The following is a 25872-nucleotide window of genomic DNA, read 5'->3' as shown; positions in this document are numbered from 1 at the left end:
TCAAAAGGCTGCAACTCTAGCAGGAATTACTTTCAGCCTAAAAAGCCTCTTTATATAGCTGGCTAAGAACCTTAAATTAGGGCAATTAATTTTTTTTCAATTTTATATTTTCACCATTGGCCCATGGTACTTTTAATATAAGATGGTGTTTTTAAGCAACACATCAACAGAAACATGAGAGAGTGTACAGCTGTCTTGCTATCCACATGAAATGCAAATTTTTTCTGACTTTCAAACCTGTCCAGTTCCTTCAGCTCCAACCTGCTTCTATGCTTCAAAAGATTTCTTTCCTGAGGTCTGCAACTCTGAATTTCCCTTCAGTCCACCAATATCTTTAACAAAATTCATGAAGCAATTTTCAAAGCATGCATACTCATAGCATAAGAATACTCATCAGCCAAATATTGCAAATATTTTTCTCTCTAACATCCATATTCTCACTTGCCCTTACCAGGTAATGCTTTAACAAATTCTGCAAAGCCCAGCATACAGATTTTACAGGATTTGTCTTTTTGATTATAAACTATTCTAGAGTGGAGAGGTACACTAGATTCTGTTCTCCATCTGAAAAGGGCACATGAGTGTTAATCCACTGATGTAGTTCAGTTAGTTATGACAGACTTTTTCAAACATTGCTGCAATGAAGTTCTAGTGTGCTGGTTTAGCTGCTTTTACATACACAGACCTACCTACATACTAAGTAATGAGATGGACTGAAAAAGTATTGTGCTTGCAAAATTATACAAATTATATATGGAGGTATAGTTAAGATGGTGTAGCATACTAAAACCCAAGGTTTCAGGTTTTTTCAGGTCTGCCTATTTCAGAGGACTTTTAAAGACAAGAATTCTTTTCGAAAGCCCATTACATGTTAATTTTCAACCTGTGACAATCACCTCTGAGCACAGTCCACAGTGCAGAAAGAGTGGGCTGAGGACAAGTGGGATTCCAACCCATTTTGTACTGACACAAATGCAAGCCATGAAGGGTAGCAGAGCAGCCCAGGCAAAGACTAAGCCAGATCATAGAGAGTAAGGCTAGAAACAAGCGTTGAGGCTCTCTATGTCTTCTTGTGCTGATGAATGGTGTTGGCGTAGCTCCTTCCCAAGGACAAATACTCTTTTTTTCTCAGATTCAGAATGAAATCTCAGGTTTACAATCTGCTGTTTTCTCCTTCAGATCTTTGTTAAAGAGGGAACACTGATGAAAGTCTCTGGCAAAAACAGGCATCCTCGACATTTGTTCTTGGTAAGATTTTTTTTAAATTTTACTGTTTCTCTCATATATTTCAATGCATTTATGCAACCCTGAAGCCTGGGAGATTTTAGGCTGCAAGTCATTTAACCATCAACAGTGATGTAGCGAGTTAGTTCCTGTTGCCAACAGGGCTGTAGTCCTTTCACACATCCCATTGGCCCCACATACAGAAATATGTGCTCTGCAACCCTCCAGTTGTGCAACAGTTACATACAGCCTTCACCAGGATGTAATTCTGCCAAGAAGTGCAAGTTCTCAAGGGGATGAGGAAGATGAGAACTCCTGAAAACCTTCAGGAATTAAGCTACACACTTGAAAGTCCTAAGACCTTTGAAGACTTAATCAGGAACAAGAGAGAATACCCTACTGCTGAAGTAGCTGAAAATTTCCTTTGGTCTCACTTGGGAAGGATCTTTGAAACTGAAGAACTTGCTTTTAGCTCCTGCTGTCCTGATAATTGTGTGCATTGCCTCAGTGTCATTCCTCTAAACACACACCTCCAGCCTAGTCTGGATTAGAACGAGTTTTCAGTGACACTTTGCAACATTCTTCTAGGATAATTAGGAAAAATGGACCTTTCATCACTTGGCTGGAATACCCTTTACAAGCATCCACAACCCTCCTGCAAGTACTTGTAATCCCTATTTGTGCATGAGTGTATGCACAAGCTTCTTTCCCTCCTCAATCACATATTGCCATCATAATCAAATCAAAACTGATGAAACCCCACTGTTTTGTTGGAGATATGCTATGATCACTTATGCTTTCTATTTTGCATCACACACTCCTTTGAGCAGTTAGAGAATATCTGAGACTCCAGGCTCCTGAGCTCTGTTCTCAACTTTTCAGGTAGCATGTTTTGTAACCACACATATTTCTACGCACTTTTCAATATTGAGGGGATTATGATACTTACCTGTGTCTTAGAACTTTGTTACCTGCTTACCTGCTAATGTTTGAAAAATTCTTCAAAGCTCCCTCCCAGAAAAAAGCCATAAAGAATTGAGAATTACTGCTGCTATTAACATTACAATATTGCTTGCAGAATTGATTTTAAAATAAATTAATTATTTGCCTGGCATATGTATTTGCTGTTGCCTTTAAATGCTGACAGCTTTTCACCATGGGATCATTGTAAGGCAGAGAGATGGCTTATTACAGAAGCCATGTATTTTGCATTAATCCTTTATATTTCTCCCTCTTACTTGTAACTCCTATTTGTGCATGAGTGTATGCACAAGCTTCTTTCCTGCCTCAATCACATATTGCCATCATAATCAAAGATCAGATGGGATGGGATGAAGTGCTGGTGCTGCACTATTTTGATAGTTTCAGTGGTTTCTGTGAAAATTCAGACTTTCATGTACTGAAAATTATGGATTTCACACAAATCTTCAAATGTGAGATAGCTGCAGTTCTCTTTTACAGAGTCAGCATCAATGGACTGTAACAAGTGCAATAAATGTCAAATACATACTTCCCAATACTCAAACTTTCATTACACTAAACTCTTCTTGATCAGGCCTAGCGGCAAGCCTGGCCCTCCTCCTAGCCTTTGTAGTCAAAGCCCGGCCTACACCTATGGTTACCTAAAGCCCATGTAGAATCACGACTTTGTTGCAGTCACAGGAAAAAGGCTATGCCAGAAACTCCAGGAGCTGGCATTAAGAAACAATGTTCTCAGCAGCAGTAACTCTGAAGTCCACTGATAACCGCTTAATAACAGATGAAAATTACATTCCTACTGACCTCTCTTCTGAAGAGCTTGCCTTTACTAGTCTTCAAAATTACTTTGGAATTGTGGCTAAAGCTGGAGCAAAATTCCAAGACGTCACTACCCTTTAATCTTCCAATGTGTTTGCTGCTGTCATCATAACCCATTAGTATAGCAAAAACGGAAGTGCTACAAACTTAGCTGTTGTAACTGATACAGAGAATTTTAAAGGAAGATCAAAAATCAAGTTGATAATAAACACTGAGAGGAAAGTAATTTACACATGGGATAAACTTATATAAATTTCAAGTTATCCAAAATGGTTGTATCAGCTTGAAGGTCATAAGTCACAAGAGGCCAAAATTACTGGAACAGAACAAGCACAGAAATTACTTTCTGGCACTCTCTAGTTTAGAAACTATTTCCTGGGGAAAGTTCAGATGTTAACTGCAGAGAGAAAAGTGTCTCTTGACAGCTGGAGACATTACAGTAGCCAATGTCTTGTTAATAGATGCTCTCACTATCCAGAAACAGTGGGGTTTTTTCTTCCTTTCAGTCAGCAAGGCAAATTGTGACCAAATGTGCTGTCATGCAAAGAATGGGGTGGAGCTAGTCATAATGATCACTTTCAAGAACCAAGAGACATAAACCTGGCTTATTTCCTGATCTAACACACTGAAGTTGCAATTACTTCAGGCTTTCTGTATCGTATCTTCAGTAGGGGCAGGGAGAGGGTGACTGGATCATTGAAACTACTTGAAACTTATTGGCAAATATCTACCTTCAGGTTCAGTGATTTCTGTGGAAGAAAAATCCATGACAAAACCCCAAGACTAGAATAATTTCCTAAACATTTTCTCCTAAAACTGACATTTATTAAGGGCCTTTATCTTCTAATGACCATATTGTAATCCTTTGAAGCCACTTGCAAAACTCAGGTTTGTCTGTTAACAAAAATACCTTTCAGAACTTCTTTTTAATGCTTCACATGTCAGCAGTGACTCAAAAAGATCACCAGAAGATAACATGTATTCCATCAATTTGCTTTGATGGAATAAGTGTATTTACCTTCACTATCCCAAGGAGATTTTTACATGAATAGCATTTTCTGAAGTTCTTAGTAGCGAAGTTGCTCTGACTAAAGCTAAATCAAGATCAGGAACTGGAGAGAATTTCAGAGCAAGAGTACACACCGAAGGATAACCCTGAGAACTTAATCCCTACACATCCCAGGAGATGAGCCCATCAAACTGAAGTTGTAGCTAGAATAGGCTGTAAAACTTGGTGTGTGCTAGGCTTCTACTTGGCCTGTGCTTTCAAAGTGTGCTTTAGTGGTGTGCTCTGAATATTTATCTACCCCTAAGGAGCACTGTATGTCTCTGCACAGCACATATATGCATGACAGTGTAAAGATAATTTTCAAATGTTTCTGCAGGTGTATGTTGTGTGTATCAAAATGTTACTTGAGCTGGCTGTTTTGTGCAGGCTGATGGTATTGTTGAATCTAGTGTTTCCTGGCAGGATGTTTTGTGAGTTTTGCTGTGTGTCTGTTTCCTGAGTCCAGTCTCTGTTTACAAGGATGTTGTGGCCTCTGTGCAGCACAGTATGGACTGCTGAAACTGGCAGGTCCCCTAACTGCCCCTCACCACAAGACTTTGCAACTCAGAGCCTGTCTCTTATCTCACCCTTCTAAGAATTTCTCTACAAAGACCACTTGTTTTGAAAATGGATTGCAGGAAGCTGCTATCAAATGGGAGACTGTTTAATGCTGTATCTAGCAGGGTTGAAGTATAGGAGGTTTTTGGAGTCACAGCTTGAAAAACACAGCTCCAGCACACATTCAGACTGATCCACTGACACTGAGGGCATGTTTAACTCCGACTTGAATAGAAGAAGGCAGGGTTCATAATTAGATAGCCTTTAAAACATTCAGAAAAACCAAACACACAGTAGAAGATTTTAGAAAGAGAGTATATTATGTATGGATGCCAGCAGTTTAGCAGGGCTTAAATTTGTTTGGATCAATCAACTTGAACACTGTAGGTTAGAAAACTTGCATTGACTGTAACGTTTTTAGGTACTGTCACAACAGAGAGAATTACAAAAAGAAGGTGGGAGGAAAGGAAAGCAGTGACTGGAAAAAAGGGAACAAAGGATGAGACATATCCTTCTTTCTCTGTGCAGAAAAAGGGTATGTGGTCCAATATCAAACTCTGAGCAGTCTGGGAATCTTCCCACAGGGTTCTAGCAGTCCATCTCCTCTAGCACAAATTTCTGAGAGGCTGCAAGATCAGCTTTTATCATCAGCTAGTCTTCACTGCTTGAGGGAACAGTGAACAGTTGAAGGAGGAGACTGCATGAAACCACTGGTATTAATACTAATTCTGTCCATACCATTCATATGGCCATCACTAAGGTCTTTGCAAAGGAAACAGCAGAGAGTGCAAACCCTTTCTTTCTTCATGAATATGTGTGCTTTGCTTCACAAGCTTTGAAATATTTGTCATGATTTCACCATGTCAAATTGTAGCTAGTAAGACCTCCAAATCACAGCCTACTGCTAAATAGGGGAGAAAAAAAGGACGGGGAAAAAAAATGGGCAGTTAAGAGCAAAGTAACATTTAGTAAAATCTTGGGATATTAAGTAAGGTCGTCATGCTAATGATGTACACCATGCTAATAATGTCATCCTTTATCAAGAGTAATAAAAAAATAAGCAGGTTTTTAAAGAGATATATAACTTTTAAAATACATTTAAAAAACTGAGTTTGCTATTCAGGAAGCCTCATAGCAGACTATGTCAGGATCCTGAAAATCTCTCTCAGGAGTTCACTTCCTTGGGTTTAGTGCCCAGGTACTGCAGGGACCATTTAGAGCCAGTGCTCTTTAATGTCTTCGTGAACAACAGGGATGCAGGACTCTAAGGGATAAGAAGTAAGTTTGCCAATCATGCTAAACCTGGGAGGAGCTGTCAACTTCCTCGGGGACAGAGGGGCCTTGCAGAGAAACCTGGACGAATTAGAAAGATGAGCAATCGCCAACCATATGAAGTTTAACAAGGACTAGTGTTGGGGTGGGAAAAACCTTTAGTGTAGACTAGGCAATGAGGTGCTGGAGAGCAGCACTGTGAAGAAGGACCTGTGGGTCCTGGTCAGCAAAACTGGAATATGAGTCAGCAGTGCCCTGGCAGCCAAGAGGGCCAGCCATGTCCAGGGGCGCATCAGGGTCAGCATCACCAGCTGGGCAAGAGAGGGGATTGTCCTGCTCTGCTCTGCAATGGGGCAGCCTCACCTGGAGCACTGTGAGCAGTTTTGGGCACCACAGCATAAGGAGCTAAAACTGTTAGAGAGCATCCAAAGGAGGAACACACAGATGGGTAAGGATCTGAAGGAGAAGCCATACAAGGAGTGGCTGAGGCCACTTGAATTGTTCAGCCTGGAGAAGAGGAGACTGAGGTCAGACCTGATCATGGCCTGCAGCTCCCTCAGGAGGGGCAGTAGAGGAGCAGCACTAGTCTCTGCTCTCTGACAGGATCCAAGGGAACAGCATAAAGCTGTCAGGAGAGGGCTAGGCTGGATATTAGGAAAGGGTTAGGGTTAGGTAACAGTTCCAGCAGTTCATCAAATTACAGCTTGTTCCGGTATACCCCCCAGGAGAATGGGCAAGCAGGCAAGCCTGCAAGCCATATTGCAAATTATTGATTCTGTCTTTCTTTTCATATAGATGAATGATGTTCTGCTGTATACATATCCCCAGAAGGATGGCAAATACCGACTGAAAAACACTTGGGCTGTATCAGGCATGAAGGTAATACTTCATCTCTATTAAAAGGTTGAATTAAAGTTTTATAGGGTGCTTTGCTGGTGCTTTGCTGGTTTATGTTTCATATCAAGCAATGGGAAAGAGGGGAGAGACCTGTTATCACAGCATTCCCTTGTGTCTTACAGGAGACAGAAGGAAAAACAGTAGAAAACAAACAAAAATGTTATCTCTAAGTCTGTGACTTAATATGACAGCCTTATTCGGACTGCATAAATAATAGAAGCCAAAATCAGTTACCCTCCAAACATGAAACAGAAAAGATTTATTATCTCATTTTGTCTCCAGCCAATGCATTCTTTTTCCTTTCAATATATTCACTGGAGCTTCGTCTGCCTGGTTTTAAACTCTTGCTACTCAAAATTGACACATGGCTGGTTTTCATGTGCCTTTTAACTGTTTTCATCAAAAGCATTAATGGTTCAAAAAACAATTAGGCAGTTTTATGGGGAAAAGGTATATTGGGAACAATTTCATGTAGTGATATGAAACCAGCTTCTTCTTCAATAAATTTATAAATTGCAAACACAATTAAGCTGTCCTCACTCTCTTTCCCTAAGTATTCATTGGCACCAGAACCTATGCAACAGGAAATAGTGGGCCAAAGAGATCTATTGGACCTTCATAACTGTTCTATAACTAATATTCCAGGTTGTTTTTATGTGAAAGAGAATTTGAAGTGACAAGTCAAGAGTCTGATGATCTAGACAACACACAAGATGAGAATTACTAATCATTAATTTCAGTGGAATGACATAGGAAGTTTAAGGTGTTGTGAAAAAGTGGCAGGGGTTGATCACCCCAGGGACCTGAGAGTTTAAAACTAACTTAAGGATCCCAGAAATTCCTAGGAATTGCCAAAATATTCTACTGTTTAGTGAAAAGGAGTTGTGGAGCAAGTTCTTACTGAGATACATTTGAAATACTGAGTGAGTAACATAATGGTGCTTGTTAATAAAAATGTATGAAACTATGAACCTATGTTTCTCCTCACTGGCTGTTGCTATTAGCAGGCTACTAATATACTCCGTGGTAGGGAAAAAAATTTAGCTAAGCTGTAGCTTTTAAATTGGCTTGTTTTTGTTTTTGTTTTTTTTTTTTTTTTTGCTATTACAGAGCCTTGCTGCAGGCAGGCATTCACTGAAGTGCTTCACTGTATAATGCCCACACATCAGAAAAAAAGTGATTTCTATTCATTACAAGCATAGACCAAAATGCTCTGACACTTGGCAGACTAAACATCTTCTAAGTTTGTCATATTAAAACTGAACCCTCATAGATACTTCATCCTTATAGGCTGGATTATGGTTTTTTTTTTTCCCTTCAGCACACCATCATGTTGAAATAGAGATCATACCTCATTACAACAGCAATACAAAAAACCCTAATGCCCATCTTTTTGCATTGAAATATGAAACAGATGGTAGGGATATAAGAGGTCATATGCATTGAAACTTGTGTGGTGTATTGATTATAGACAGTTTAACTCATGTCCACATTCATGTTCATGGCATTTGTTTCTAGGTCAGTCGCCCAGTGATAGAGAAAGCCCAAAACATCCTGAAGATTGAATATGATGAGCAATGCCTGACCCTGTCAGCAAGGTACTGTTCCCAAATGTCCATGGCAGAGGTATTAAAATTAATTCTTCCAAATAACAAGGTCTTCAGTGCTTTTAAGTACTGACTTTCCCACCATCAGTCTGCAACCACAGCATGCAACAGAATGCCTAGAAACACAGCCAACTTTCTAAATGACACAGTGCCAGAAAAAGACAGGGATGGCACTTTCTTACTCAGAATCAGCATTCGGAGCTCTCATCCTTCCCAGAGCACTTATCGTCTGTGGGGAGTGCTCAGCTACCAGTTAAAGCCTTTTGGTCCATTTCCTTTTAAAATCATATCTGAGATTTCCATAGACCTCCACACTCTTCACAGTCCTCAAAATATAATAATGAATTACCTGCCAATTATAAAAGCAAGATGTGTACAGTCCTTCTGTGTTGCAGAGGGGAAATTCTGTTGCATGTCCCCTTTCCCCAGACCAAATGAAGTTGTCATCCCTATTGAGCAGATTGGGATGCACTGCTTGCATTATTAGGTTGCTTCTTTGCCTTTCGTACTCATATCAAGTCCATGCTTAATTAGGATAAATAAAGTATGTGAGGCAACTGTGAGCTGTGTTTGTTTGTAGATAGAACCAGCACCTGAGACTAAGATTATCCTTCTGATAACAGAAGGACAGAGGCTGGGATAGAGCCCCTTCCGTCTCCTTGTGCTGCTCATTCTGTGACCAAACTGCCAAAAGTCACCCAAGAACAATTATTCCTCCTCCTTTTTGAACTGGCTGGCAGAGTTAATGAGATACCAGTGAGCCAGTAGCCAGCACGCTCTCCTAACTCCATTGCACAACATCCTTGGCCTGTTACACTCACCAAAAGAAGCACCAAAGACATGAAAAAAAAGTCCAGAAGGCTTCAAGTATCTCTAGACTATATTTTACTGCTCACACTGAGGGGCTGCAAGCTGCACTACAGGCCAGTGGTTAACAACCAAAGTGAAAACCTCAAAGCCTTTATATTTGTATGAGACAAGGTGAGTGAACTGAGTAAATACAACATGAATGCCAAGGACTAAAGGCTGTAGACCAGGGATGACCAAAACTCAGAAGTCAGCATGGCTGTATGAGCAGATAGTACTGTAAACTCTTAGCATTTCCTGCTGAAAATGGCTCATTCACCTGAAGAGTCATGTTATTGGTTTAGCAGGGAGCTACTAACAGATTTGAGCACAACATCTTTATGGAGAAGGCTCATATGCTCTTATATGTTTATTTACATTTCAAAAATATTAATCTTGGACACAGGTATAACTCTGTGGTGCTTATATAAAATACCAGAGAAAATATTAGGATAACACAGTCAATATTACCTCCTGCAAGGTTAATTTAAAGTGATAGTGATAGCGCTCTGACAAAATCCCATCCTGGTCCAATTTCTTTGTTCTGTGGATGTCCCCTGCTGTCTAGTGAAATGCAATGGCAACTTGACCCCTTCTTTCTGCTTGCTTAATGATGAATATATGAGCTGACATGGATAACCGATAGCTCAGCACAGAAGACGCATCCCAAAAATCCTACAAGGACCAAATGCGGCAACGGTGGATTAAGGGCTGAGCTTCTGAGTGTCAAAGGTTCAGCAAAAACTCTGCTGAGCTTTCATGCGACCAGTCAAATATCTAATTAAGAACAAGCCTATGCAAATTGGCATAATTGATTTTACTTATCAGCATATGGGTGTTACTCCCACATTTAGTCACTAAAAATTGCTAATTACTTCCTAGATATTTTTAATTGAGTGGAAAAGAGGCTTAAGGGGCCAATTAGATACAGACTTTTGCTATGTTGTCCTTCTTACCTGTCTTTCCTAAAGTGGCTTTAATTTCCACCACTATATGGGCCATGATTTCCTTTGTGTTTCTTTTGGGTTTTTTAATCATATATTAATTCTCAAGTGAAGAGAAATTCCATTAAAGAATTAGCAAGACAAATGTTTAAATTAGGAAAATCAGGACTTCTTTTAGTGTTTTCTAGGCAGTGAACATGATTTGTCTGGAAGATACAGACATCTTCAGATTTCTTAGAAAGTGTAATTTGACAGGTGGTAACTTTGGTAGTAATAAGGAGTGACTAGGCTAAATAGAGCTCTGAGCAACCTGGTTTAGGGAAGGGTGTCCCCACCCACGGCAGGCCCATGGCATGAGATGATCTTTAAGGTCTCTTCCAACCCAAACCATTCTGGGATCCTGTGACTAGTAGTCTTACTCTTGACAGAGGTGATCTCCTGTAACTTAGCTCCTTCATTTCCAGAAGAAGCTACCCCATTTGTAGTACATACACTAGCTCAGGGTTTCTGCTCCAGGCTTGTTGAATTTTGCACAGGCTGATGTTTGTCAGACAAGGGCTTGTGCTTATAGTGCAGAGGGATACCACGTCAAAGATCATCAAGAAAATCTGGAAATCTGACATTTCCTTTCCTCTCTTTTTGTGCCTTTTTTTTTTTTTTTTTTTTTTTTTTTTTTTTTTTTTAAGACCATAAACACAAGTTGTTCTCAGATATCATGTTTGGTGGTCTTCATGAGGACAGTGTGAGGAAATCACAGCTGAACAGCAGCTGGCAATGATACCACTGCTAGTTTTTACAACAAAGGCTAGTGGGTAGCTTTAATGTGAATGGCTGGTATGATCTGGAAAGGGGAGACCACACTGAGTTGCATTCTCTCCAGTGACAGGCTAGAAACCGCTAGAGCTGTGCAGAGTTTCATATGAACAGGAAGTGCACAGTTTGAAATCATAGCAGAAAAAACAGCTAAAACAGGCAGGATACCTCACAGCTGTAACACAGCAAATGCATCTGTAAAATAACAGGAACCCAACCTGCTGGTTTTTGCGGATAGCTGGGCTAGCAGGCAAATGCGAAGTGCTCGCTGGTTTGCCTTGTCCACAGGGGGCATCTAGGGGCCAGTCTGGAGAATTACTGGCCTCCGCGGGTAACTGCAACTCCAGGGAACACCCAGCTTCCTTCAATAATTGCTATCCTGGCTTCTTCTGTTCCAGGAGACAGGAGGCTGTCTGTGAAGAAGCTAAAGGAAAATGAATCATTCACACCTCTACTGTGGGCAATACACTTCTGCATTTCCCTATATTCAATTCACCTAAGCAGCCCACTATAGAGATGGGCATAAACACGTTTGTTTTGAGCAGCCCCTGTATGCCAACACTCTATGCACTAGAGTCCCTAAAAGATAGGCCAGACAAGGACAAAAAGACAGGACAAAAAGAACCACTTCATATTGTCCTGTGTGATCCAGGATTGAGCAGCTTATAGCAAAGCCAGAGACTACTTTGAAAGAATTTCTGGGTATTTGGTTCCTTCTCAGTCACAGTCCTAAGCATGGAGCTACACTAATCATCACTCTGAATATGTCCAACAGTCAATTTTGTTCCTGGTCAGAAAATTACAAGTTCAGTGCAGTTGTGGGGAAAAGCAAACATTCATGAAGTGAAACTTTTCTCCTCTGATCAGTTTGTTTCAGTCCCTGCTGTACATGGCATTGACTGCTCTGCTGTATTTCATTCCCCAGCTCTTGCTCAGAAAGGGATGACTGGTACAGCTGCATCACCAAACACATCCCAGATGACTGCAAAGCTCACAAGACTTCGACTTTCCACAGTAGCGTGGAGGTAAAAGGAGGCCAAATCTTTCAATACTTGAAAAGGGAAGGGAGAGAAAGACAGAGACATGAAAGGAGGAGGGTTGAACAATATGGAGTTCCTAGTAGCCATACATTCTATTTTCATTTAAATAAGCATACCAAGCTTGAACAGTGAAACTCATCACAGCTTATGGGCCACCTCTGAAATATTAATCACACTCCATACTCTATGGCCTCTGCTTCTTTCTTCTGGAGGAAGATTGTTTTGTCCTAACAACAAACAAGTAGTTATTTTGGATCTATTAAAAAAACCTACAAACTTCACAGATTAAAAAAAAAAAACTACCCATTAATTACACTAATATCATATACACAGTAAAGTCACTATCAGTGCAAACCCCACCAGCAATATTGAAATTATACCAGTGCAATTATGCATATTATTATCTCATTATTTTCAGTTATTCTACTCCTAGTTAAGGAGGCAAAACCTGCATCTGATAAAAATTTAAAAAGCTATTTTAGATTACATAGAGCCCCAGTTTTACTAAATACAGAAGAATGCTGGTGAGGCCACATCTGGAGTGCTGTGTCCAATGCTGGGCTCCTCAGTATGACACGTGGAAACCTTGGGAAGAGTCAAGAAAGGGCAGCAAAGCTGATAAGGGACTGGAGCACCTCAGATAGGAGAAAAGGCTGAGAAAGCTAGGACTGTTCAGCCAGGAGAAGAGAAGGCTCAGGGATCATCTACTGTATGAATACCTGGAGGGCACAAAGAATAAGAAGCTGGGCTGTTCTCAGTGGTGTCCAGTAACAGGACTAGAGGCAGTGGCCACAAACTGAAACACAGGAAATTTCTTTAAACAGCAGCAAACACTTTTTCACCCTGAGGGCGACTGAGCATTGGCACCCAGGGTTGCCTGAGGAGGTTGTGGAGTCTCCATCCTTGGAAATGTTCAGAAGACACCCATACACGGTTCTTGCCAACTGCCACTACATGGCTTTGCCTGAGCAGAGTGGTTGAACCAGGTGACCTTCAGAGTTCCTTTCCAAATTCAATCATTCTATGAATTATTTTTTTAAGACATCAGAAAGTAAAAAATTAATTCAAAAACAAATCGGACTTGTTTTTCTGGCCTGTATTCGAATCTACTTTCAAATATTTCACAGAAAAATCATTTGAAATGAGTCAGTTTAATCTAAACCAAATCCTTTTTCAACAAATGAAACAATAATTTATTTTGCATCTCTGCCTCTGGTATAAGCTTGAATGCGCACATTGAGAAACTTGGAGGAATTTGATTTGTCTGTGTTTAGATCCTGTGTGTCGGCAGAAGCCTAATTTCCATACAGGAAACAATCCTTCAAAAGCACAAAATTTGTCCTACTTGTGCAAAATGCTGAGCAGTTGTGAAATCCAATGGGGCATTCATAATACTTTGGTGCTGAACCTGAAGTAGCACACCTTGTTAGCTTGCATTTAGTTCCACACTGATCGTGGCTCCCTGGGCTTGGATCAAAGGCACCTGAACATCACTGCCATGTGATGCATTTCAAGAACTAGGAACAGTAAATACATTTTCTAAAACTGCTTACACATATTGAGATCAACCAGAAAGCATGGATCAGATTTGGAGTGGGGTAAATTCATCTTTGGCTCTACTGTTTTCTTTATTCTCCCTTCCCTTATCACACAGCTGTCCCAAGGTGTAATGACAACGAGCTCAAGGGCTTTTTCGATTTAAGGTTGTAGAGCTTTTTTTGGATATCATTTCAAAAGCTGCTAACAAAAAGATGTTTTTAAGTCATGTTCCTACCTGCAATTTTCATATGCAATTAGTCAGATACTTTTCTGATGTGGAAGAGTGTCAGGGCCTGACCAAAAATAGATTTATGTGGATTTTTACTTTTTGTGACTCGCTTTAACAGCAGTGTGTGCTAGTCTTTCAATGCTGAAGCAGCTGTATGCCACTTATAGAAGTGCATTAAGAATGAGAAAATTTGGGGATCTTAGTAGGTGAAGGTAGACTGAAATGAGAGAATTGTATGTAATGCAACAGGGCTGACTAAGTGGACTTAGGAAGTGGACTTAGGAAGTGTGGATGCTTCTTCATTTATTCTTCTTTGATTTTAAGCTAAGGGAAAGGCTTGGAATACCCTTGGGTGAGAGGCCTCCTACACTGGTGCCTGTGTCCCATGTCATGATGTGCATGAACTGTGGCTGTGACTTTACCCTCACTTTGAGGCGACATCATTGCCATGCCTGCGGGAAGGTAAGAGCTGTGCCAGCTTCTCAAGGGGGTTTTATTCACACCTCTAGGACACTGGAGGCCGCTGCTGTAACCCGAAAATTTGTAGCAACATCAAAATGACAATTCGACTTCTAATAGAACCAGTGTGCCCTTTGCTAAATTAGCTAGTTAGGTTTCTACTGTTACTAGAAGGAATAACAGTAACTTTTCCTTAAAGTCAAATTACCTCCTTAAAGCTAGTTGTTAAAGGCTGACAGGATAATTGTTTTTGAGTGCAGCCCTTTTATCTAACACACAGCTAGCTCTAGAGACAATGAAGAAATCGACTGAAAATACAGGCTCTGTTCTGGACCAGAGCAGTAGCACAACTACTCCATGTCCTGTCCCTAGTAACAGCTGGCAAAATGATCTTCCAAGGAAAGTGAAGAAACTCAGCAGCAGAGCATGGTTTGATCGGTGACTTAAAGGGACTGTTTCCTCTGTGCTCCAAAGAGTTATTGCCTTTTGCCCTAAAGCTCAGGGGATCTATAAGCTTTCCTGGTTTTATCCCTAGACCTCTGACTAAAGAGATTTGCCTGTATACATAAAACTGCAGTCCTGTTTTAAACCACTGCTGTCTTTTAACCTGATTTTAAAATTTATTTTAATAAAACCAACAGTAATTTTTGATAGGATAAAAAAACGTTTAACTTAATCTTTTTTCCTAATTCCACTGAGAAAATCAATCTGCACATACACAGGGTTTGGAGGAGCACACAAACTTGTTTAAGAAAACAATGTTACTTACAAAGCTATGAAAACAGAAGTCATATTAAAGCAGTCTTTCTGTGATTCAGTGGTGGGAAGGTGTAAATTCCTGGAGAGAAGGACACAGCAATAGCGTGCAACCAAATGCAGTGACCCATTCTGCTTGGCTTGCCAACAGTGTAAAGCTACAGCAATCACATTTCAATCAGCAGGCGTTTCCCGACTGCCACAGATTCAGGAGAGAGTCACGTCTGGTCCACTATCCAACTTCCTCTCCCAGCCAGCACAGGGGATTTGTTTTGTATGTGCATATCTATAAACTTATATTGTATTTATGTGCCTCTCCTCTTGCTGAAACAGATTGTATGTCGAAATTGTTCAAGAAACAAGTACCCTATGAAGTACCTCAAAGATCAAGTAGCCAAAGTCTGTGATAGCTGCTATGTGGAACTTAAGAAAAGAGGTAAGATTCCTTCATTCTTGACAAAACTGACAAATCTATTTCCTACTTGTATAATGGGGATGATTTAGGACCTGCCTTCTAAATTGTGTTTTGTTAAATAGTACTCCTCATTTCAAGTTTGAGGCATGTGTACTGAGGTTCTGGGAGAGCCAGGCTCTATAGCAGCTAAAACTGCTTAGTGAGCCATAAAATCAAGTTTAGCAAACTGTTTTTTCAGACTGGAACAGAGGAAACTTAGGTTAGCTCCACAGAAGAAATTCTTTGCTCAGAGGGTGATGAGGCACTGGCACAGGTTTCCTGGAGAAGCTGCAGCTGCCCTGTCCCTTGGAAGTGTTCCAGGCCTGGTTGGACCGACCTTGGAGCCACCTGGTCTAGTGAAAGGCATCCCTGCCCATGTCAGGGGATGGAACAATGTTGGAGAATTTTGCTCAGAATTGGCTTAAAAGGCAGCTGTGAGGAGCAAATTCTCACAGCCTGTTTCTGTAAACAGCTAAGTTCTCAAGTCTGTCTTCAATAACTTGGAGGCCTTGAGAACTTTCATAACAGGGTGAGAAAATAAATCTTGGATTCAATAACAAACCACAGGTATTGAAAACAAAAGGAGGGGTTAGTGTTTGTTCTGTAGCCTATTGTGAGCTCGAGTTTTGCAATATGTATGGCCTAATTAACACGGTTATAAAAACCTGCATTTTGGATCAATAAAACGGAGTCGATGCTGATCAACAAGGATGGGTTGTCTCCCTTCGCTTTCAACAGAACAAGATGAAGTTTAAGGTCTCTTCCAACTCAAAACATTCTGGGATTGTATGATTATAAGCCAGTTCTGTGAGACCTCCCTTAGCCTTTGGATAAACCAGAATAATGATAAAAACAATGTCCTACGAGGAGCAGCTGAGGACTGAGTTTGCCTCCTTTGAAGATAAGGAGTCTGGAAGGTGCTCTCAGAAGCTTCCTGAGGAGACATGGAAACAGTGGTGCTGATCTCTTCTCCCTCTGCTCCAGTGACAAGACACATGAGAAAAGTTCAGCACTTCAGCAGGGAAGGCTCTGACTTGATATGAGGAAACCTTTATTTTACCAGAGGGTGGTCAAACATTGGAACAGGCTTTCTAGAGGGGTAGTCTATACCCCCTGCCTGTCAGTGTTTAAGAGACATTTAAACAATGCCCTTAATAACATGTTTTAATATTTGGGCAACCCTTAATTGGTCAAGCAATTGGACTAGATTGTTGTAGGTTCTTCCTAACTGAACTATTTTATTTTGTGATGTAATTATAGGTGATAACTATTCCCTGTCATTTCCAATTAATTATCCATTAAAATAAAACATGTCTTTGTGGTTCTTCACTGTCCTTATCCATGTTGTTGCTTTTACAAAAAGAAATACTAAAGCTAAGTGCAGAGTCACTAAGAGATGCTTTACAAGGCAAGTTTATCTAGCTATAGATGAAAGTATGAATTCAAAGCAGAAGAGCTACTGCCTATCTAGAACTTTGTATTATTATCCTACTGTATAAGTCTCTTCTGATTTAAGTACACATCCAAATAAAAGACAAAAGGGGGTGAGGGGTTACAGATATATGAACAGAGAATGAACAGGAAATAATTTTCTTGCACAACTACTCATGTAGATAGTCTCTAACAGTAAGCTTACTACATTGCCAGGAAAAAAGGCATGGACAGATGAAGCTTCGTTTTTTCCCTTCTGGTTAAAGAAATTCACGCTAGCCAAGAAAATACATCAACAGACGCTGTCACAACAGCCAAAAAAAGCATCCCCAAGCCAATGTGTGTCCAGAAACAGTAACTAAGATTTGTGCTAAACTAATGCTATGCTTACTAAGAGCTTTCAAATAATGTGTTGCCAGAAGTGAAATCATGAAGATATTAACTCAGACACATGGGCCTAATGGAAATTTTCAGATACAGAATAACTGTCTCCCATGTACGACTCAAAGATAATGAATGGTTCATACAGAAAGAATGTTGCATTAGTGAATCTATCCTGGAAAGGTGTTGCAGAACATAAAGGAGAAAGACGTCAAAACCATTTGCTTAATGCTCATTTTAAACAAGAAGAAAACAAGCTGTGTTTTGAGTTTTGTCAGCTTTCTTGCAGGCCTTTTCAAGAAACTTTAGGTTAGTACCATTAACTGAGGGTGCCATGGAACCCATTTATCAGACTTTAAAAGGTTATTTGAAAGAAAGGCTGAAGTAAAAACTGTGTGTAAAGGAGGCATTGCATGTTCCATAGTTATTTATATTAGTGTATCGTGTCTCTACCCTAGCCTGATATATACCAACTTATCAATTTCCCCCTTCCCTTTCTGAATTTTCTTAATCTTGCAGAGCGACCACTAAGTGTGAGCTTCCCTCCAGCTTCATCTAGGTGTTCAAGCAGTGCCTTCTCCTCTGTTTTCCACAATATTCATTATTCATCTTTTAAGAAACAGAAGAAAATCCCTTCAGCTCTCATGGAGGTAGGAACCAAGCTGCCTGAGAAAGGCAAGGAATTATAGAAAAGTGTGTGCTCATATTTCAGCTGCTGTGTTTTTAAATTATACTGTGTGCAGTGGGCTCAATACATGCCTTGGTTTACTTTCATCATGCAATTTCTTTTTTTTTTTGCTTTTCACAGTAGTGTTCACAAAAATACTCTGAGCTCTGGAGATACCACAGAAGTGTCTTGAGCCCACTGAGAGAGTGGGAGAGTATGGTACTTTAATTTGCTCATCAGCCTATGAAGTCTTGAAAAAACTAAAATGCTTTCAGGGCACTAGTCAGAACAAGAGGGCAGATCAACAGAGCATGATATACTGGTCATCAGTTACCTTTCTTAAGAAGGCCCTTACTTCTGAAATCTTTGATTTCAAGAGAAATAAAATAACACTTACTTAGGAAATAGACTTACTTAGTGAGTAGTCCTTGGCAGCCAATTCAAGAGCGTGCATGTTTCACCAGGCACTTCCCTTCCAGTTCAAACAAAACTATTTCAAATCAAATGGGTAAAATCTTGACTTTGCCAATGTAAACAAAATTTCCACTAATTTCAATGGGGACATGATTTCTCCAATTGTGTTAGTATTCTTTCCAGGAACAAGGTGCCAATCATGTTGATGACTGATTCTAGGTAGCTAAACTGCCCACTGAACTTGAGTACAGTAAGGCACTCCCATTTCTGCAGGCATTTATCATTGTATTAAAGAGACTAGGGTGCAAACATTTTGCTGAACTCATTGTGCAGTTGAGACACTGCACAATTTCTTGAGGTTTGTTCATGAAACTGTGCCAAAGATACAAGCACGTAATACAAACACACAAATTGAGTACTAAAAGAACTAGCAGGCAGAATTTCAACCCCATGAGGAAAAAAGCATCACCTTTTTATCCACAGGGAAGCAGCACATCTTTATTAACATGAACTATCTCACAATAGCATTACTCCATGTCATGGAACATTTCTGTGCTGCTGCAAAACACTGCTATTTTAATTCTCAATCATCTCTTGTATCAGTGTTACAAAAGCTGCTTTTGAATCTATGTCCTTTGTTTCCAAATCCAATACTACTATAGTTTACTGCTGTAACAAATGATGCACACTGCATTCTATGTGTGCATGTGTATAGTTCCATCTACTCAAAACCTGGATTTTTGAGAACATTAAGCCTTCAGACTTCAAAATATTTCTATAAGGGGAGCAAGTCTTCTCAGAAATATTATTTCAAAAATGAAACCAAGTCATTACCAAAGTGATTAACATAAATTAATATAAAAACATGACAAGGCCCTATATATACCTACGTCTTAAAAGTGTTCAGCTACAAGACTCTACTTCACTTCTGGAAGCATGTACTTTTAAAATATGAAAAGCACCCCAAAGCCACCAGATGTGGGAAAAGGGACAAATTTGGCTTTTCAGAAAACAACTGTAATCTTACTGACCTCAATAATAACTCAACTGCATATTTTCCATTGGAGTAACTGAGAATTAAGTTTACCTATAAATATTCAAACAGTTAAAAAGAACAATAATAGCATGCTTATATTTTTTCTGTATCAATACTTTTAAGGTTTCACTTAGTGGTTGGTGTGATGCAAACATGCATAATCAAGAGGGGAAAAAACTTTACTGTTACAAATCCTGATTTCTCCTTCTGTGCTCCAGGTGGCAGCCTCAGGAGAGGGAGCTACCATAAGTGGTTACCTCAGCAGATGTAAGGGAGGCAAAAGACACTGGAAGAAACGCTGGTTTGTTATCAAAGGCAAAGTCCTCTACACCTACCTAGCAAACGAGGTACTGTGTAATCTGTCTTGAAATAGTTTTCTATCCGAGACTCCTTCTTTGCTTCCTACAGGCAGGAGACCAGTAAATGGGAAAGGTATAAATGGTAGTTCTTCCAACTACCTGCTACTGAGACCTGGTCCTAACAGACTGACTTGGCCACAGTCCTACCTGGACCTGTCACATGCTGCCCTTCATTATTTGATTTCTTATTATTCATACTATTTTAAATTGTCAACCACTGGGAACCTTAACATACATATTTACACCTAAAGACTTCAAGATCCTTCCATATTCTCTGGTGCACTTAGTAACTGTCACATATTTTTGTAGAGGGAGAGTACTATGATCCATTTTGGGTGGGGAGGAGGATCTTGTAGTTTGGCAAATATAAATAAGACATGCTCGTCCAACTAGCACCAACAGAGAAAGACAGGAGGCAGAAGTGAGAACAATGCCTTCTGTATTGGCCTGCAAGCTCTTCCTTACAGTCAAGGAGGCTGGGTATCAGCTAGATCATTTTTATGTATTTTATCCCTTTTCTTATTATATAATAGCTGTAATACAGATGAACTTGAAGTGTGATATAAAGTTTGGTTATAATTGACAGATTTCATATGCAAAACCATAAAAATTCATTTTGCTCAAATAAAGGATATAGAATACAAAAACCTGTCAAAGCAATGCTTGGTACTTTAAGCATTTAGAATACTTTGCAAACATCAGATATTTAAACTTGAATCGCCACCACCCCTGTGCTGGTTACATGAAGCAATGTTATCCCCTTTAAACAGATGAGGCGATTGAGTCACAAAAGGATTCATGGCCAAAGCCAGCAGTTCAGACTGTTAGCATCAAATTCTGTATCCAACACAACTGCCTTATCTCTTTTAACCTTAAAAGTGATTATTTCTCATTTAGCAATAGGAAAAAGGCAATAATGGGTTATTTTACATTCCTAGGCTGCAATTTATCTTCTAAAAGCAGAGACAAAGGCAGTATACACATATAATCTACCTAAACATAGTGACCAAAAACTGCAGCTATCAGTAACAGCTTAACTGCAATTTTATTAAGGCTTATGGTTTTCTTTGACTCGTACAAAGCTGTGTCTGCCAAGCTAAATTCATGGGAGTAAATTAATGATTAATTGCATTACTAACTAGGAAATTTCCAAGCAGCCTTTTGGAAAGCATGTGTGCAGCTTGAGAAAGAGCAGATTTCTAAAAAAGTCACTCATGCTGTGAAAAGAAATGACAAGGTACCAAAAGAACCACTACTTGCAGCCAGCAAATAAAAATGATTGAAATAAACATAACTGGAAGTGAGTCTCAGGCTTTCAGAACTGCTGCTGTACTCTTAGTAATCTCAGGTTTGTCTCCTGGACCCTAATGTCAAAGGCAGCCATTAAATGAATGGCTAATTTGACCTTCATGGCCACATGGATGATTATGAAGAACTGGACTTTGAGAGCTAGTGTTCAAGACTCAGAGTAGATAAAACATGTGCAGTACACAGGCACTGCTCCTGTTTGGGTTAAAAGCCATGTGTCCAGCAGAACATCCACACTACCGCTTTTGCAGAACTGTCACAGAAGGGTTGGATCATTTGCTTTTCAGAAAGAGTCCTCAAACTGTTACAAGCCTTCTCTCTACATTTTGGTTCGCTTCTTCACTTTCAGGACAAAGTTGCTACAGAAAGTTTGCCTTTGTTGGGTTTCACCATTGCCCCAGAAAAGGAGGAAGGAAGCGTGGATACAGTTTTTCATCTCTACCACAAGCAGACCCTCTTTTATAGCTTCCAAGCAGAGGATAACAATTCAGCACATAGGTATGGGGATAGACTTCCACATCAGCCAGTGAGCTTATGTGAGGATTTGTCCCTCCCTCACTTCAGAACACCTTTGTAACAGATGAAAAAACAGCTTTCAGAATTTTGATTAAGCCAGATTGCATGTGACTGGCCTGACTGACATTAAAAATCTACCTGGTGCTTTTCAGTTCCTTCAGGAAGGAGAATTTGCTCCCTTCTGTAGGTAGAGACTGAGCCTCAGGAGTCATAGATAGAAGTCTGTCAAAAGTGATTACTGTAGAAAAACCTTCTAATTTATATGTTAAATTTACCCATTTCTTAGTTTTCTCATCCACAAATAATTGTTTGGATTTCCCACTCTAATGTTACTGCTTTCACATAATAAGATAGCCACAAGATTTGTAATAAAAACCCAGCACCCCAAGACACACAAAAAAAGAAATTAGTATTTATAGGAGGTTTTGTTGCTTTAAATCATACTTTGCCATATTCATCTTTCCTATTCTAAGACAGCACTGACTTTGAGATTTTACAATAAATGACTGATCAAGATTGTACTAGAAAGCAAGAGTCCCAGTACTCTGCTCCCCACTTTAATCACAGAACTATTGTTCCTCATTAGAGCTGGGATGGAAAATATAGTCTTCTTCAATGCTTTATGTTCTTAAAGTACTTATTTTTCTTAAAATGCAAAAAAAAAAAAAAAAAATTTGTATGTACCATTTTTCTTTCCTCTACTTTTCAGGTGGATTGAAGCCATGGAAGAAGCGTCCATATTATAGCAGCTTTCACTCAATGAACTTGGAATAAATTCTCAGATTTCTATACATTTCCAGCAACACTCTTCTGACTTACAACACTGAACAATGTATTTCAGGCCCGCTGGCCCCACACACTGGATCTGAACTGTTTCCAACTTGCTCTTTTTCTTCCTTCTTACATACACATTGTTGCAAATGAAAATATCAAGATAAGAGATTATTTATGGTGATCTTTATGTCTGTGCAAGTTCAGCCTGTACTATAAGCTTCCCTTCTGATCCCACAGTAAACTAAGTTTAACATCAAGACCTGGAAATATTGACTACAGTAAGTAACAGACTCAGTTTTACTTATTCCAGAGCACTGTTGTATCTCATTGTGTTGGTTTTGTTGTCTACTGTGACATGAGAAATAATGCAGTAAACAACAAATGATCATTTAAAGCACTTTATCATTTTTTATTGAACTACAGCCTCATTTTCTTCATGTTTCTAAGGAGTTCTGTGGCCTGATTTATTAATTGTCCATTAACAGGCACCAGAATGAAATTATGCCCTGCGTATTCTAAATTGCTTCCACAGAAAATGATGGAAAAACACAATTTACCTGGTCTACCAACACTTCTCTGTGATCCAACATAGTTACTTACTATCAATTTATAATTTTACACAAATCATCATATAATTTACATTAAAGGTTTAGTTTCATATCACTGCAGTACTTTGAAATGCACTCCAGTAACTCTACAGAGCCAGATGCTGAATTATATCTCTCTAAATACTTCAGACTCAAACCCAAAGGTTATTTTTAATTTATTATTAAACTACAGACAGTTTTTATTTAACACATCTACCTAGTAGTGTTAAGATTTTTATCATCTATTTAAATACTGTATCTTTATTTTCAAAACTCCTGTTGTTTCTGCTGTTCTTGTTAAGAAAAATGTCATCAAAAGTTGGTCCACATAACCAGTACAGCATTTGAAATATGCTGGGTGGACTGAAATGCACTTGTCTGAACCTGCTCTGCTGGAGTAATTTGGAATTCCTGTGGCCACACCTGTCCTATGTCAGACTGCTGTGGTGTTTTACACCAGCTGAGGATATAGATCTCCGGAGTTTGGGGGTAGGGTTTTTTGTTTGGTTTGGGTTTGGTTTTTTTTGTTGTGTGGGGTTTTTTTTTTTTTGGTTTTGTTATTTTGGTTATTGTTGTTGCGGTGGGGTTTTTTATGTTTTAGGTGGGAGTTTTTATAAAGAAGATTGAGAAGTGATGTTCTAATCATTGCAATACAGTGATTTTGTCCTCAGTCATAATATTTAACTGAGGAACAGAATTACATCTACGATTAAAATATATCTTTATATAAAAATAACATGTTCAAGAATTTACTTACATTAAATTATATTGGCGGGAATTTTTATTGCTTTTATTTTTCCCTTTCTTCAAGGAACTTAATGGAGATCTGAATTTTTGACCCTAACAATTTTTTTAGATTTTTCCATACTTTTTAAAGGTCTATAATATATATCAAATGGTAAGGTAGGTCAATTTATCACCAGGATAAACAAGCTTAAAGAAACAAATACACATCTACCACTAAATAAAAAGCTCATTTTGGGGTTGGTTTTTTTTTATCCATCTGACTTTGACCATTCCATTAAGCATATATTATCATGTGCAAACAGAAACCAAGAATGAGAAAAATAAAACTTTTGTATTCTTTAATTAATGGATGAACAGCAAGGTTAACTTTGTTTCATGTAGAGCCATGGCCTTGCTACCAATACACTGTAAATGTTTATCCCCCCTTGAAAACATTTTGCACTAACAAGAAAAATAAGACAACATTGAATACAGAGCAAGATCTCTAACCATGGTCTGAAACAAAACAAAATTCACTAGAGAATGACAATATTATGAAGATTTAGGTGCTGACATGTAGTGACTGTTGTATGAAGCTTTCAGCTGGAAGCAGGAAATTAACATGAAAATATTTTGTAAAAAATAAGATACAGTGCTATTAAACATTGGTTAAAGTAATGTAGAGAAATAAAAGAGCAAAACATAACTGCAGTTCTACAGGCCTTTCCTTTACACCATTATTACCTTCTTTAATTCCAGCTTTGCAGTTTCAGTTACTGTTAACAGACACTTGCCTATTGAACAGTTCTCTGACAAATAAGAAAAAACATCAAATCTGAAGATGGTACTGGAGGCCTTCTGGTAGAAACAGGATTTACACCTAATTGATATGATGACATGTTTCAATCACACTGATTTACCTTCTGTAAAGCCCACCTACTTTACTTCATCTTGACTTCAGTTACAGATACAAATGGTCTCAATGCAGCATAAAGAGGAAAAAAAAGAAAATGTCCTCACAATTTCAGTCCTACTGTTAACTGAATTTGAGAAAAGCTAATAGGCACCAGAGACAGAAATTTTAATTTCAGAGTTATTCAGTAATCACCTTTTAGAAAATGCTAACATATTATAATAGGGGTGTATACTCAGTTTACTACCTGACATTTACTTACACAGCTTTTTCTTACTAATTTAACGCTAATATTACTCTTTTAAAACAAAATTTTGTTCCATGTCTTCACAAATACGATAAAAAATTTAGTACTAAGCCACAATGTACAAGCTGCTCAGCCAACACCTGGGATCAAGCTTCTGCCATTTCTTGTTTCAGAGTTCTTCTGTTTGTTAATTGATTTATTTAAAAACATTAAGGTTATTAGTTAATATCTGCAAATAATATTTAGACTTATTTTACGGTATATGCCTAGTTAAAAATCTTAAATCTTAAAAGTTATTAAATTCTTTTTCAAATCAAAGTACAAGTCATTTGGAGATGGAGAATACCAACATGACAAGAGGCTATACCACTTACTCAAGCACTGCTGGTCAAGACCTTGGACTGCTACCCTTCCTGAGCTGGTTCTCTGCTGCTTTTGCCACACAGCTATGAATACCAACCAGGCTTTCCTATTTGCATGCTGCTTTGATACAAAAGCAGTAAAAACTATGCTGGCTGTAACAACATTAAGTGAATATAACTGCTTGGGAAGGTGAAAGAAGGAGACAATATTCAGTGAGGGGAAAAGGTATTCCTTTAAATATTAAGGGAAAAAACACTAGTCTAACTCCACAAATAACTTAGGAACATAACATACAAGCTCCTGTGTATTAAAAGCAGTGTGATTTTTCAGCCTGGGTAAAACTGTGACACCACTTTTCATCAAATTCTGACAAGAAAGTTTCTAGACTCCAGGGAATTGTGGTATGAGGTCAAAGGTAAAACTTGATGATCATGGAGGTCTTCCCCAGCCTTAATGATTTTATGTAGTGATATTTTTCTGCAATCAACAAAACCTACAGCGGACAGCAAACTCACTTTTACTCAGAGACAAACATGGACAAATGAGGGCAAACCTCCCACTTGTTGGAGGTCACCAGCTTCCTTCTACACGGCCCAGCCACGCACAAACCCAAATGAAAGGCATGAGGACTCACACTTTAAAAATCATCTGCTAACATTTAAAAGAG

The 25872-nt window shown here is 39.0% G+C and overlaps 1 protein-coding gene across 2 annotated transcripts in view; it reads left to right on the top strand.

The window, feature by feature from the left end:
• Positions 1 to 24388, top strand: part of FGD5 (FYVE, RhoGEF and PH domain containing 5) — a 76640-nt gene extending 52252 nt beyond the window's left edge. For both annotated transcript variants that reach the window (XM_063165117.1, XM_063165116.1), the window contains 10 exons: positions 1180 to 1248; positions 6695 to 6778; positions 8315 to 8394; positions 11932 to 12031; positions 14139 to 14276; positions 15363 to 15465; positions 17815 to 17945; positions 19631 to 19759; positions 21429 to 21577; positions 22305 to 24388. In XM_063165117.1, the coding sequence (XP_063021187.1) occupies positions 1180 to 1248; positions 6695 to 6778; positions 8315 to 8394; positions 11932 to 12031; positions 14139 to 14276; positions 15363 to 15465; positions 17815 to 17945; positions 19631 to 19759; positions 21429 to 21577; positions 22305 to 22341 (1020 nt within the window). In that variant the 3' untranslated portion in view covers positions 22342 to 24388. The remainder of the gene's footprint in view (positions 1 to 1179; positions 1249 to 6694; positions 6779 to 8314; positions 8395 to 11931; positions 12032 to 14138; positions 14277 to 15362; positions 15466 to 17814; positions 17946 to 19630; positions 19760 to 21428; positions 21578 to 22304) is intronic.
• Positions 24389 to 25872: the final 1484 nt, after the last annotated feature.

This window comes from Melospiza melodia, chromosome 10 (assembly GCF_035770615.1).
Source record: "Melospiza melodia melodia isolate bMelMel2 chromosome 10, bMelMel2.pri, whole genome shotgun sequence".
NCBI classification, from domain to species: domain Eukaryota; kingdom Metazoa; phylum Chordata; class Aves; order Passeriformes; family Passerellidae; genus Melospiza; species Melospiza melodia.
This window is presented reverse-complemented; position numbering and strand designations above follow the sequence as displayed.